At 40.3% G+C, this 15,605-nt stretch overlaps 1 protein-coding gene across 1 annotated transcript in view; it reads right to left on the reverse strand.

Moving 5' to 3' along the window:
• Window positions 1–1,599, reverse strand: part of LOC133824972 (uncharacterized) — a 43,439-nt gene extending 41,840 nt beyond the window's left edge. Inside the window, exon 1 of the mRNA XM_062257979.1 lies at window positions 1,334–1,599. Within this exon, the coding sequence (XP_062113963.1) occupies window positions 1,334–1,599 (266 nt within the window). The remainder of the gene's footprint in view (window positions 1–1,333) is intronic.
• Window positions 1,600–15,605: the final 14,006 nt, after the last annotated feature.

Below are 15,605 nucleotides of genomic sequence, written 5' to 3' on the forward strand. Positions count from 1 at the left end.
GGTAAGAAAACCGTAACACCCGAGGACAGGGCATGGGCCCACAGGGTTATTTCAGGGCATGGCCCTAGATTGTATTATGTGCGAATGTATAACCTTAAATAAATTATTATATGTTGGAATGATTATATCGAAATGTACTATATGTATTAATGTAATGAAATGAACGGCTAAGGCCGAGAGCGGCGGAGGCCGAGAACGGCCTTGGGGCCGGAAGTAACACTTAGCACATGGAGTGCTTATAGCCAGGGTGGGACCCAATGGATACATGAGTTATCCTTACGATAAGGACCGAGACCCCAGGCTTAGGTAAGGCCTCTGGGGCGGCATGGCCGTGCTTGTTCAGTCTGATGGTTTTCCTATTTATCAGTGGATTATATGTCAACTATATTCTATGCATATGTTACATACTGTATGAGTTTTCTTGCTGGGCTTCGGCTCACGGGTGCTCTGTGTGGCAGGTAAAAGCAAGGAGTCAGTCAACCGGCCATGAGTATGGAGAGCGTGGGGGCGGCGCGTACATGTTCGGCCTGCCCGACTACTTTGGTTGGGGGCATTTTGTATATGGTTGTATTAACTTATTCTTTTGATAGTTAACCTGGTGTAAGTCTATTTTTGAGTTGTAAATATTTTGTAAACCTTATTTTTGGGATCCCAGATGTTTGATACTTAATGTTTTCAATGAAACTAAACAATTTCAAAGAGTACAGCCTTAAACTCTGGTTTAGTCACGCTTTTGGTTTTAGAAACCTCGTAGAGTCTGTTAGTTGCACAATTTCCATTTTCAAACTCAATTAGTAACGACTCTAAGGTAGTAGGGCGTTACATTACCTGTTCCAGCCAAAATTCACACTTAGAGAACTTAGCGTATAGCTGATGTTCTTATAGTCTTTTCATAATTAACCTCAAATGCTTCTCATGCTCCTCCTTGGTCTTCGAGTAAATAATGATATCATCTATGAACACTACCACAAACTTGTCCAAATAGTCCTTAAATACCCTGTTCATCATATCTATAAATGTTGCTGGGGTGTTAGTGAGTCCAAAAGACATCATTAGGAACTCATAGTGCCCATAGCGAGTTCTAAAAGACGTTTTCGAAATGTCTCCCTCTTTCACTTTCAACTGATGGTACCTGAATCGCAGATCAATCTTCGAGAATACTACTACCCCTTTTAATTGATCAAAAAGGTCATCTATCCTAGGAAAAGGATATTTGTTCTTAATGGTGACCTTATTGAGTTCTCGGTAATCGATGCATATTCTCATGCTCCCGTCCTTTTTTTTCAGAAATAGGACTGGTGCTCCCCATGGAAAATGGCTAGGTCTTATGAACCCCTTGTCCAACAACTCTTGTAGCTGGTTCTTAAGTTCTTTCAACTCCACAGGTGCCATTAGATATGGCGCTTTAGAGATCAGTGTTGTTTCTAGTGCAAGCTCGATCACAAACTTGATTTCTCTGTCCGGGGGTAATCCTGGTAATTCCTCGAGAAACACCCTCGGGAACTCACGAAAAATATGCACATTTTCCAGTTTTAACTCTGACTCCTTGGATTTATCCACCACACTATCCAGAAATGCTGAACAACCATGTTGCACCATATTCCGTGCTTCTAGTGTCGATATTATGGGTGTTAGAAAACCCGCTACTTCTCCTCTAAAGGAAAGACCTCTCCTTCTTTTGGTATAAACTCCACAGTCTTTTTCCGACAGTCTATTGTCGCCCCAAGTTTGGATAACCAATCCATGCCAAGTATGACATCATAATATGATATAATCAGTTCTATAAGGTCTGATGGGTACTCCCTGCCCTCTATCATTATAGGTGTTGACGATAACCACTTAGTTGACAACATCATCTCTCCCGATGGCAACATTGTACTAAGGCTATGCTCAAATAGTTTATAAGGCCTACTCAACTTATCAATCACATTCATGGAAATATAAGTCTGAGTCGTTCCAGAATCAATAAGGAATCTACACATCATACCAGATATAGGGAGCTGACCTGTGACTATGGTGTTGCTGTTGGCTGCTTCATTCTGAGTTACGAACAAAACCCTTGCTGGCACCTGGTTGTTGTTACTATTCTGTGCTGCCTTCCATTGTGGGCAATTTTTCTTTAGATGTCCTGCCTGACCACACTTAAAAAATTTATTGGTGCTGACCTGGCATCCTCTTGGGTGTCTTTCCGAGCATTTTGGACAGATGGAGTGCTCTACTCAGTTGCCTTGGTGATTCCCACGGTTTCGGTCATTGAAGCGATTGTTGCGGTTATAGTGGATCTGAGTGTTGTGAATATTGTTATTCGTGGCTGGAGGTCTTGGTCTCTTATCAGTGCCACTGTTCTGCCCTTCATTATCTTTCCTTTTGTTACTCGCATTGAAGCACTTTTTCGATAGTTCTCTCTTCTAGCAACATTATCCTTCCATATCTGATCTTCCAAATATTCTGCTTCAAGTGCTCTATCAAGTACTTTTGCATAACTGACCACTTTAGCACTGGTCATCATAACATCCCTAGCGATAATCGGCTTGAGTCCCCTCACGAACCTTAGGACTCGCAGAGTTTCAATTGGCACAACTTCAAGGCAAAATTTTGCCAACCTATCGAACTTCTGTGCATAATCAGTGACAAATAGGTTTCCTTGTAATAGATTTACAAACTAATCTACCTTGGTTGCTAGCACAACTGCACTGTAATACTTCTTGCTAAGGCCTGGACGAATTCTGGCCAAGTCATGGTATTCAAATCATGTGTCTATTTATATACATCCCACCATATCTGTGCATCCATTTTGAGTAAATAAACTGCGCAGGAGAATCTCTGGCAATCATTAAACTCCATATGATCTAAGATGGCCTCGATCGATCTTAACTAATCCTCTGCCACTATGGGTTAACTTTCCCTTCAAAGGTTGGTCGGGCTTGTTTTCTGAAACGTTCATACACTGGCTCGAACCCATAACTTACAGGCAGTGGTGTAGGTGGTGGTGTTGGCGGCTGAGGCTGTGCCACTGACACTTGAGGCACTTGGGGTGTTTGGAGAATATGTCTGGCATGTGCTAATTCCTCATCTTTCAGTCTTAGTTGGTATATCAACCTTGCTACCTCTGCGGCCAGGTCCACAGATGATGTTGCTGGAGCTACATGTTGGACTGATGGCATTTCCATGTCAGGGGTTGTCGTGGCCTTAGACTTTGTGGAGACACTCTTTCCTCGGCCTCCTCCTCTTCCCTTCCCTCCTCTTCCTCTAGTCGACATTATGAGATTCTAAGGCATCGAAAGAAAATCATAAAGAAGGAAAATCGCATAATGGTTTGATAGTTATTTGATAAAATCGTACATTGAAACCACATCATTTAGAGTTTGCAAGAGGAAAATGTTAAACCATAGCATTCAAAGTGTTCAAATTATTCCAAAAGTTAAACAACCCATAAAGTGATTAATAACCAAAAACAGAAATCCTTAGGGTCCTTAGAAAAAATCCCATCTTATTAACGTTTCATGTAACGATCTACGCGACAGACTCTAGTCCTCAACTGTGGACTCGTCCCCTGAGCTGTAATCAAAGACGTCCTCTGGGATGTGAAAGTAGCTGGGAGAGCTTGCCATTATCCTCATCCTAGCGGTCGCACGTGTTATGGCTCGAGTTACTTCCTTAATTTCCAAGGCTCCTTCCACATCATGTACTATCTCCAAATGCTCCTCTATCTCTCCGGCATCTGTCTTCACCAATACCAGCTCCTCACGATTAAAATTGTAGTTGTCTATAAGATCTTAGATACGTATTCCATGGTACTAAATTCCAGGTCATCTTGAATGATGTCGTTCCATGATCTGTCAACCTAGAGAAGGGCCTCAAATTACATTGATAGCACTTCCCTCAACACCCAATATTACTCTCTGGGCCATAACAAAGCTCCTCTTTTGTTCATGATCCCTTGAATACGATCACAAACCACCATTGTTGTTTTTAATACTGCAATCTGCCAATCGTAAGAATCCTCCTGAAGTTGGACCTTGGGTATTGCTTGAGTATTTGTTTCTTAGTAGTTTTCAAAATGGGAGGCATCTTTCTATATTGCAATTATGAAACTATAAAATTAAATAAAGCAGAAACTAGTAATAGCACATAAAACAAATACTTACAACGAGGTGAGGTGAGAATTTCTCGTCTTTGGCGTGTATGGGGAGGGTCCTTGAAAACATGGACAACCTATCTCTGATACCATTTGTAAAACACCCTAATCTAATACTTTGTAAAACTTTTGAATGCACATAACTTTATAGAAGAAAAATCACTTATTATAAAAGTCATAGTGGGACCTTGCTAAAAACATGCAAGTTGGGCCCAATAGTTTTTTTAAAAAATAATAGTTTTTGTGCAACGTTTTAAAAGTAATTAAAGTTCATGTCCCACTAATAAGTTCTAAAAGTTAAAAATAAACATAACAATATTCTTTAGAAATTAGCGTTAAACTGGTCGTTTTCTCGTCCATAGGATGCCCCCACGCCATATACACCCTGACGTTGGAACTTCCCACATCACCATGCGTGCCACATAAATCCTATTTGCTACCTAGAAGGGAAAGTAAGGGGGGTGAGCTACAACTCTAGTAAGGAAGTACAAATAACACACAAGTATACACACCAAACATATTCATATTCATACATCGTTACACATCATAAACATTCTTATCATAACCATATCATAATATGCATAATCATCATAAACATCATCATCATATACATATTCATCATAAAATTATCATCATAAGCATCATCATCATATACATGTGAACAGGGCCCGCTATCTTGTCCATGTCACATCTTGAGGTAAACAGTATCTTTGGTCCTTGAATAACGTCGGCGCGTCCGTCCTATGAGTTAAGTCTTCACATCCTTAGTAACTCGGGTTACGTCTTCATTTCCTTAGCAACCCCTTTTTGTTGTGTAGCGTTCATCACGCTAACAACCATTACATATCATACAACGTACATAAATACATTCAGTTCAGTCATATCAAAGCCAAGGTAAAGATACATGATTCCTTACATTCATCATGAGATCATAACAACATTTCACACATCATATCACATGGTCCATTTTCATATGTATTATTTATCTTTAACAAGCCAATCTTACCATTCAAAGCATAAATAACCAAAATTTTATCTAACTTCCTTACCTCAGGTCCAAACAAAGTAAAATGGACAAACTTCACAACGAGCCTATACCATAATCAAATAACATTCTTTAGCCTCACATAAGAATTTCTTATGCCCAACTCATATATCCCATGTGTGCATGGGCCATGCACACATGATAAAAACTACCCATAATTGCCAGATAGGCATAATTACACATAAAATCACCAAAAGAATAATGAAAATTATACATATGTTACATGCATGGTTTTTAAATAAAAATCATATGGTTGAATATTAGACATATTTTTAAACGTAAAAGTGCATTTGCATGCGACATGGATACGTGGGAACGTTGTTAAAAAGTGGCGTTAAAAATGATAATTCCTACGCGCTTATTTCTATTGTTTCCAAAACAAGGATTTAGAAACATGCCTTTACTATCATTATTTATCTCTTTAAAAACTTATAAGTTGATTAAACCTCTAAATCATTATTTTTATTTCATAAAATAATTTATTTAGCCATTTAATAATATAATAATTCCATTATTTATTTTTAAATTACATAAAAATACTAAAGGCTATAAATTGTGTGAAATACTTATAATTAGCATGTTTTCCTTAATAAATAACAATTTAATTTAATTTAATAAAATTTGGTGTGAGTAAAATATAATTTGTAGGTGTGGGAAAAATATAATTTTTATTTGTGTTATTTTTAAGACTTAATTTTTAGTAAAATAAATTCATAATTGATAATCCAATAATTATTTTGTAAATTATTAAACTAAACTTTCATCCACTATGTAATTTATTTAAAAATTACAAGTGAATTAATCTCAACATTTTTCTTAATTAAAATAAAGAAAAATCATATCTATTAAAATGAACACTTATGATTACATTTAAAAATACAATTTTTAATATTGACATAACTGAAGGTTATATTATTTCACAAACACACAAATTTTTCTTTCATAAAAAAACTTTCCAATATTTTACCAAAAATTTCAGCAACTATATACACCCTCAAAAATCACCATATTGAATTTAAAACCTTATATTTTCTCAAAAAATATATAAAAACATGTATGTATTTATTTGAGTAAAAATATCATTTTAATGTATATTAAAATTCCATTTAATTTCTTCAAAACATCATAGCACTTGCAAAATTATTTAAGCATGCAAGACATTATTTTCATCATATTCTAAATCATTTAAACCCCAAAATTAGCAAGCTTAACAAATCAAAAATCCATCTTTTACATCATGCTTCACAAAATTTACACCATTACCATACATGTATAAATCTATAAAATTTATTCACAAACCCTAGCATGTTCCTAATATGCATGTGTGACACAAAATCAAACAACTCTTCATGCATTACACCCTTTTAACCAAATGAATTAAACATAAATATAAAACAAAATTCTCATTTACATCCACATGCATCCTAGCCTAAGGAAAATAAATGACAGAGTACGATTATCTCAAATAATCACACAACAATTTTATAGTGGTTCAGCCCTATTCAGATGAACAGTAATAACCTAATCCATCTAGCTTTTAGTATTGTGTCACTCGACAATTACAAGTACAAACTGGTAAGTTCACTCGACAGTAAGATTTTTCTCCCGAAAATTCGAGAGAAAGAGATCAGATCTAGAAAATAAATCCCAAAAAAATTCCCTTTAAATGAAGCCTTGGGTCCTTTACTTATAGTACCGAGGGGCTGTTATATGACCAGTCATACTGGGATTGTGGTTTGGCACACGATTATAAGGTAGTGGAGATACATGTCCACCTTCCCATGATCATGAGATCGTGAGTCTTCTCGTTGTTTCTTGAGATCGTGGTAGACAATGCACAATTGAAACTTCTGGGAAAATGTTAAGTCTCTGTCGGTATATGAGACTTAGGTGCTAGGCCCGACGACTAAAGCTTGGGTGTTGGACCTGCGTCCTTCTGGGTGCTGGACCTGTTGATCCTCTGGGTGCTAGGCTTGTTGATCTTCGGGGTGCTAGGCCTATTGATCTCAGTTTTAACAAGAGTGATTATTTCTCAATGAAGTGTACTTGAGGGTATAGGCTGACCACCCCATGATAGATTGGGTGGGCCGACCACCCAGGTGGCTCTTAGGCCTGCTTAGGTCGACCAGCCTAGGGATTGAGGTCATGCCGACCATCCCTAGGGATCATTGGGCAGATTGGGGCTGACTACCCTAGGGGTTGGGGTCAGGCCGACCACCACTGGGGTAGGGGGTCAGGCTGACCACTTCTAGGCCCTTGGGCCTGCTTAGGCCAACCACCCCTATGGAATTTAGGCTTGGTCGACTTTCCTAGGTCCCGGACCTATCAGTTTTTCCCGTCGGTCTTTTCTCAATACTTTGTCATTTTTCCCTAATTGGTGATGTCATGTGTCTCATTCTCAGTCGTCGCGCCATCATTGTATTTTTGAGGGATAACATTTGCCATCCAAGTTTATTGCAATGTTTTCAAATTTACGATAAACTTTGTTCTGGCCCAAGAAACATACCGTTGCAGTACTCAAATAGTTAAGTCCCTTGTGACATTACGTTGTACTTTTTTAACTATCGATACTTTGGTCGGTACAAATTTTTCAGGGACAATTAGTAATTCCTAAAAACAATTAGGTTTTTCAAGGAAAATTAATTTCCTAAAAATCTAATCTATTTTTCAAGGAAATTTGAAATCCTAAAAATATAACATATTTTTAAAGGAGTTTTAAAGTCCTAAAAATATAATATATTTCATCAAGGATATTAATTCGTAAAAATAAAAAAAAATATTTTTCAAGGAATTTTAAATTTGAACCAAATTAGATATTTTTTCAAGGATGTTTGAATTCCTAAAAATATCTTGTCTGCCTTAGAGGTTATAAGTAGATTCTCTTCCTCATTCCCGCTCCATGCACCACTTTCAAACAGATGCAAGTCTGATTTCTCCAGTTCCTCATCAAACTCAGATCTTTCGTAAGTACTTTATTCTAATCCTCACATCATTTAATTTAATTGTGCTTAGATTCATAAGAAACACTTTGTATTTTTGAGAAATTTTTGTTTGAATCTTCTTGCTCTGTTGTATCCTGATAAAAAATACTTTACCTTCTTGAATAAAGATTTCTCTATAAAAGTCCTTAGTCTAGGCGATTTCCAGGTATATAAGACCCTCGGCCGAAAACTCAATAGTCCTGGCGATTTTTGGGACTCCAAACCTGGTGCCTGCGATTTCCTGGGATAGCCCAGTTTGGGCCGAACACCTCCTTGGCATGGGCCGAGTACCTCCTTGGCATGGGCCAAGTAGTGCCTTAGAGCTTCATAGGTCGAGCACTCCCTTTTCTTCCTTAGGCGATTTCCAGGGATAGGCCTAGGTTTGGGCCGAGCACCTCCTTGGCATGGGCCGAGTACCTTCTTAGCACGGGTCGAGTACCTCCCTAGAGCTTCATAGGCTGAGCACTCCATTTTCTTCCTCTAGGAAATTTCTAGGGATAGAATTAGGGCTAGGCCGACCACCTTAGGGGTCCTCGGGTTGAGTACTCCTTGCCTTAGGCGATTTTCAAGGATTCAAGGTGGTCGCCCCAAGCATAAGCTGACCACCTGGGACCCTAAAAATATTCTGGACACTTGAATGGTCCTCAGGCACTTTTCTAAAGCTTACTTGCTTGGGGTTGTTGGCCTATGCTTAGGCTCACTGGGTCGACCCCCATATACCCCCTATATTGAATTTTGCTCCTCATTTCTTCATTTTTACATTTTAGTTCATGGACGCGCCCCCAGCTGTTGGCTCCATTATGCTCATTTGGTAACCTTAATCTTTATTTTTCTTCTGTTGCAGATGTCCAACTCTTCTTCATTAGACAAGTCGGTAAGTAAGCATACTTCATAGGAGTTTTTCGAAAGGTTGAAAAGGATTCTCCCTCGTTCCGCTCTATACTTATTTAGTGAGGAAAATTTCTAAAAGAGGTACTGTCCAATGGTGACAGTGAAACAGACAACTCAGCAACCCTCTGCAATTGATCCTTAGATTCCCAGGCATATCACTCAGGGCTCCTCGCTGGACTCTTCTCAGATTACTTCTCAGCACAGTATGCCCTGCGGCTCCCAAGGCATCCAAGGCACACCTCAGTGAAGTCATTCTGTTCAGCAGGATAGGTCACGATAGCGAGAACCATTGCAACGCCCTTCGCACCGAGAAACTAGTCGAGTTCCCCCTTAATCTTGTTCTCAGCAAGATTATACCAAGGGCTCACATCACCATACTACTCATCCTCAGGAGCGTCCTTTTCATAGATTCTGTCCTAAGGTAGTTCGCCCTCCTTCCAACAGGAAGACAGTCTCGCCAGCTGAGCAGCAGAAGAAGAGACGACAAAAGGAGTTCCATTTATAATATTCTGGGGCCACCTATGCCAGTGAGATCATATGGAAATTGGTGGAGAAGCCTTGCCCTGCTGATTATGAGGTTGTTTCGTTCAAGGGAGCGGCCTCTGACATGTCTGAAGAGAAGGTAACGAACTTGAGGAAGACCTTTGACCTCTCTAGCATGTTCATCATTATCCCTAGTCCAGATGACAGAGCAGAGGACCCTCCTCTAGGTATGTGCGCTTGGAAACATTCTTCCATCAAGTCTGGGGCCCTACTTCCTCTTCATTCGTACTTCTAAAGTATAGCAAACTATTTTTGTATTAGTTCTTCTCATCTGGCTCCTAATGCGATCTTGGACTTGTCTGCATTGTACATCATCTATCATTGCTGAAAATGGGCTGCCCTAATGCCTCACAAGATACACTATCTATTTGACCTGAAGACAAACCCTTCTCAGCGTAACTTGGGATCTCTGGGAATAGCCAGGCATTTAGATATGCCGATAACTATTTCTTTACCAAGGACACAGAGGCCAACAACTCCATGTTTAACCATGTTGGGCCCTTTTATAGGCCACTCCCGACCTAGGCTATGACAGTTAGGGCCAAGGCACTAATTTCCATGACCCTTGAGTAGAAGAATGTCAAAACCCTTGTTACTCCGGAGAACCTTAGGAAGGTGGGGTTGTTTCCTCCTACCATATCAGATGTTTCAAATGACGATGTTTCTGAGCCCGTGACATCCATAGACTTCTCGAGACCCATTCATGTTGAGGAGGTACCCTCTCCGCCAGTACTAGCCGGACGTGAGGGTGATAAGGTGGGTACATCTGTTGCGTACTCATCGCTTGCTTCGAATGACTTTGATGAGGCTGCATTCGAACTTGAATCACATTTAGAAGTTTCAACACTTTATCACTTTTATTTTATGGTTCATTGGTACTTAATATCCTTCTAACTTTTGATCTTCTTTTGCAGGCTCAGTCAGGTTTTGTTTTGTCCATACCCATCAATGGTTGACTCCCACCGAGGCCAGTCCTTCTATTCGAGTGGAAAAAAGGGCCAGGGTTGAGGCTGAGTTGGTCATGGAGGTTCCTCTTGAGGTGTCTCCTCTGACTCCTTTAGCGTCTAGTCCAATTATTTTTGTGTCTAGCCCTGTCGGAGAGGTGGAGCTATCTTTGTCTACACCAGTTCCTCCCATTTTGTATGAGGCGTGTGCTTCTTGTTCTGCGCCTACTCCTTTATCTAGCCACATCAGTCTGCAATACAAAACTTAAGCGCCCTCGTGGACCGAGCATCGCATCTAGAGAAAAAAACAACAACCTTTAATGGGATCAAGAATGAGGACCTGAACACCATTCTCACGAAGTCACTCTTAGACATTCAGAGTGTGAGACCTTTACAGTTCCCTTCTTAACTATTTAGTTGGTGTTCTGACATTTATTTAACACTTGTATGTTTTTTGCAGGCATTGATGCTGCTCTCTCATGTCGATGATAGGTCTGTAGAGTGTACGTCTACGCTCTCCAACCTTCGTTCTGAGCTTGAAGCTGTACCCCAAGAGATACTGGACCTTAGGCGTGTTCTTGGCTCTAGGGATGCTAACATTGCCTTAAAGGATTAAGAGATCAACACCCTTCGTAGTACCGTGGAGCTCAAACAAAAGGAAGTGAGTGAGTTGACTCTCAAGATAACCTAGATGGAGAGGGAACTTGCCGATAAGCTCCAATAGTCTGAAGCTGAGAATGAAAATCTGATTGCCTACATGGACCGACTGCGGAAGGATTTTGTTGTCGAGAAGGAGCAAGAGGTCAAAGCTGCTCGGGACAAGGCTCGAGAGAAGTATTCAGAGACATCCTTCTCTTACTTCTACTTGATTTGGAAATCCAACAAAGATCTGAACTTAGATTTCCTTCCCGAGAAGACGCAAGCGAAGGAGCTTAGGAAGTGTCTGGCTCGTGAGGCTGCCGAGGCTCAAGGTAGTCTTTCCGATGATACTCCTCACCCTAGTTAGGCTTCTTTGTCCTTTATTCTATCTTTCCTCTCATGCCATTGGTGGGGCACCTTGTACTTGACAATTTTTACATATGACATTTTATGCCTTTATGCTTTTTTTTTGTTATGAGTACTCAGTGTATTGACTGAAGTTTTTTTATTTCCAATGATTACTAAGTATATCAACTCACAACCCTCACTGGTTTAGGTATCAATATACTCTTAACACATGTATTTTACGTGCCATACTAACCTTACTCCTTTACGTTTTTCATGCTAACATCCATGGTAATGTAAGTAGTATGATACTTCACCAAGTACCATGAACAAAATGGCCAGGTTGACCACCCCATGGGTGATTGGCCGACCACCCTATAGGGTTGATGGACTAGCCGACCAACCCATAAGGGACATGGTTAGGAATCTCCCTACCAATGCCTTTTTTGTTTTAGTTTTTTTTGGAACTTTCGAAAGATATGTTGAACAAATGTCATAGAAAAACTTAAGCTTGCTTAGTACATAAGGTCACGCCCTCATTGCTCGTGTATACCCTGATCGGTATGTAATATATGCCCCCCAAGTGATCATGGGTTCAAAAGCCTTGGTCACTTACTACTTGACTATTCCTTGCTTCTAGCGTTAAACACATAGGACTATCCTCTCCACCAAATGATGCAAACCACAAATTCTTGTCCCTCATTGGTAGTCGGGTAATGGTTTCATACTCAGTAGTAATGATTCCTATACACAAATGCAGATTGTGTAGCAAGTGTCGATCACGATCTACGTAATCTCTCGTGTACTCGTATAATGATTATAGACAGAAATGTCTAAGTTGGACCAACCGAGTCTAGATGGGCTAATCGAGCCTGTAACGAGTCTTAGATCAAATTAACAATTGGTCCCTGAAGGACCAAATTCAATTATGATCTGATAATAGTCAATGGTCGTTGGACCAGTCTCTTGTTTTTTGATCGTATGGACCGATGGGTTCCTCAAGAACCGGGATCGAACATGATCAATTAAGTTAGCGACAAGGTCCTTGGACCAATCTCTCATTTGGATCTTATGGGTCGATAGGCTCCTCAAGAACCAAGATTGAACATGATCCATTAATTTGGCGTCAAGGTTCTAGAACCTGTCCTTTTTGTTGATCGTGTGGGTCGATAGGTTCCTCAAGAACCAGGATCGAATATGATCAAATAGTTGGCGGCAAGGTCCTCAGACCTGTCTCTTGTTTGGATCGTATGGGTCGATAGGCTCCTCGAGAACCAAGATTGAACATGATCCATAAATTTGGTGATAATGTCCTAGGACCTCTCTTTTGTTGATCGTGTGGGTCGATAGGTTCCTCAAGAACCTAGATCGAACATGATAAAATAATTGGTGACAAGGTCCTCGGACCAGTCTCTTGTTTGGATCGTATGGGTCAATAGGTCCCTCAAGGACCAAAATTGAACATGATCCGATGGGGTTGACAGGTGTACAGGAAAAGTCCTTCATTGAATGATAGTTAAAGAAATAAGAGAAACTTTAGAATTAAATTCATTCACTGTAGCACAATGGCTGCTACATAGATAATTCATAAATAATACATTTGCAAATTAAAACTTGTATTGCTACTGAGCAACTTCATTGATAGTACCAGTGGAGGTGTTCACCATTCCTATAGTTTCTGATTAGTCCACCATTCAGTTGAGCTATCTTGTACGTCCCAGGTGGTATCACCTCCTACACAAGGTATGGCCCTTCCCAGTTAGGTCCTAGAACCCCTGCCATAATGTCCTTAGTGTTTAGGAATACCCTCCTGAGTACTAATTCCCCAACCTGGAATTTTTGATCTTTCACTCTAGATTTGAAGTATCTGACCACTTTTTGTTGATGTGCTGCTACTCTGAGACTTTCCTTTTCTCGTCATTCTTCGATTAAATTAAGCAACTCTTCTATTAGTTAACGATTCCTCCCCTGATCGTATCTCTCCTGTCTATGCGATGGGGGAGTGAGTTCAACTGGCAACATGGCTTCATACCCAAATGCCAAAGAGAATAGTGTATGCCATGTCGTCATTCGCACCGTCGTTCGATGTGATTATAGGACCTCTGGAAGTAATTCTGGCTAGGCTTCTTTGGCTTGTTCAAGGCGTTTCTTTTGAGTGTCTTTGATAGTCTTGTTCACTGCTTTTACTTGGGCATTAGCTTAGGGGTGTTCTACCAAGGAAAAGCTCTTCGTCATTCCATGCCTCGTACAAAAGTCGGTGAACATATCATTGTCGAATTGAGTCCCATTGTCCGAGACTATCTTTTTTGGTAGGCCAAACTTTTTACTTTTGCTTTTTAATCCATTTTCCAAACTGTTTGCATAGAATTTAGTGTTTTTGTTAGAATGCTGCTGGTCGTATAAAAGCTTAACTTTTAGACACGAGCAACGTTATTCCAACTCTCTACACTTCTTGGTATTTTTGGCCGTAGATTCTCATCTCCCCTTCTCTGTTCATAGATTTTAATGCAGGATCTGTGGGGAGGTGAGAGGCCAGTCGACGACGACATGCTTGTCTAGTTTCTTGAAGATCAGGCTCAGTCGTCGCTACTTATTCTGGAAATTCCTTTTTCCCATGCCCCTTCTAACAGACCTTCAACCAGTCCATAAAACATGGATCGAGTAAAATCTACCGCCCAAAAGAAAAGAAAAAACTCTCCCCTTGAAAATTAGCCTGCTCCTCAGGTTGAAATTCCTTCGACCGGCAGACGACCCGAAAACACTCCTCAACTAGAAATCAAAACAAAGGACCAAATCTGGGACGTCCTTGGACTAGACGTCGAATGGTACGTTGCTCCTCCTAGAAACATTACAACTAGGATGATATGGAATTTTCTCAAAAGTATGGACTTTCTGGGATTACCCTAAACAAACCTTCCATCGACCAAAGGCAAACCTGCCTGGGTGCGCCTGGTCAAGATACCACATTGAGGCAGGGGCAACCTTGCCTCTTCTTCCATTCTTCCAGGGGGTGGCCAACTATTTTGAGGTTGCTCCCTTCCAAATCACCCCAAATGGATATAGAATGATTTCTGCTCTCTATATCCTGTACATCCATAGGAAGTGGCCTGTGCCTACGCTACATGAGATCAACTACTTATTTGATCTCAAGTCCAACCCTAATCACAACAACACGGGGTTCTTCCATTTTTACCACCAGGAATCTACTCGCACCTTCTTGAGTGAGATCACCTATAAGTCCAACGTAGAAAAGTACTTCCAAGAGTACTTTTTAACAATAGACTTGGTAGCCAACAATCTAGCCTTCACTCAAGGAGGTAATTTCTATATTCTTTGGTCGTTTAATTCCTTTTAACCTTTCTGCACATTCCTTAGAAAATTAGTATTCTTCAGTTCCATGGCAAAGACAAACTCCTACTCCAGAGATGGAGATTTGAGCAGAATCCCTGGCCAGCATGACTGACATAGAAAAAAACACCAAAGAGCTGGTCACAGAGGCCAATCTAAGGCTGGTCAGCCTTCTGCCACGTTACCAGGATGTGAGGGAATCAACAGCGAGGAGTGCTACTGGTGAAGAAGTTCCCGAGTAGCACCATGATGTGTCACAACCTCCGAGGAGGAGGACAACTGGGGTGACAATTAGGGAACCCTTCAGCACCCCGCGAGCAACTACTGCCCTTGCTCCTTTGCGAAAGGGAAAAAAAAGAGTTTCCGAACAACCTGCTCCCATCCTTGAATCTTCAGGCAAGAACGGTACTGACATTTCGCTCTTAGATAATTTTCTAATTCCCTGTCATTTATTTGACAGGGATGACAACTTTAAATACACCCCTATTTTAAATTCAGACTTCTTCAAGCTAGAGAGTGAGTGTAGCAGTAGTTCAGTAAATAGTGTAGCGACCAGTAATCGTAGCTCGGATATTTTACTTGCAATTTCCTTGCTCTTATTTTCTTGATGTAGTAAGTACATCTATTCATATTTTCTAATTGCTCGTATGCTCTCTTACTTGTAGATATGTCATCTGAAGATATGTTTGAGCTTTATAGCGTACCCGTTGCACCTTCGAGCAAGAAAAAGG

The sequence above is a fragment of the Humulus lupulus genome, chromosome 3 (assembly GCF_963169125.1).
Source record: "Humulus lupulus chromosome 3, drHumLupu1.1, whole genome shotgun sequence".
NCBI lineage: Eukaryota > Viridiplantae > Streptophyta > Magnoliopsida > Rosales > Cannabaceae > Humulus > Humulus lupulus.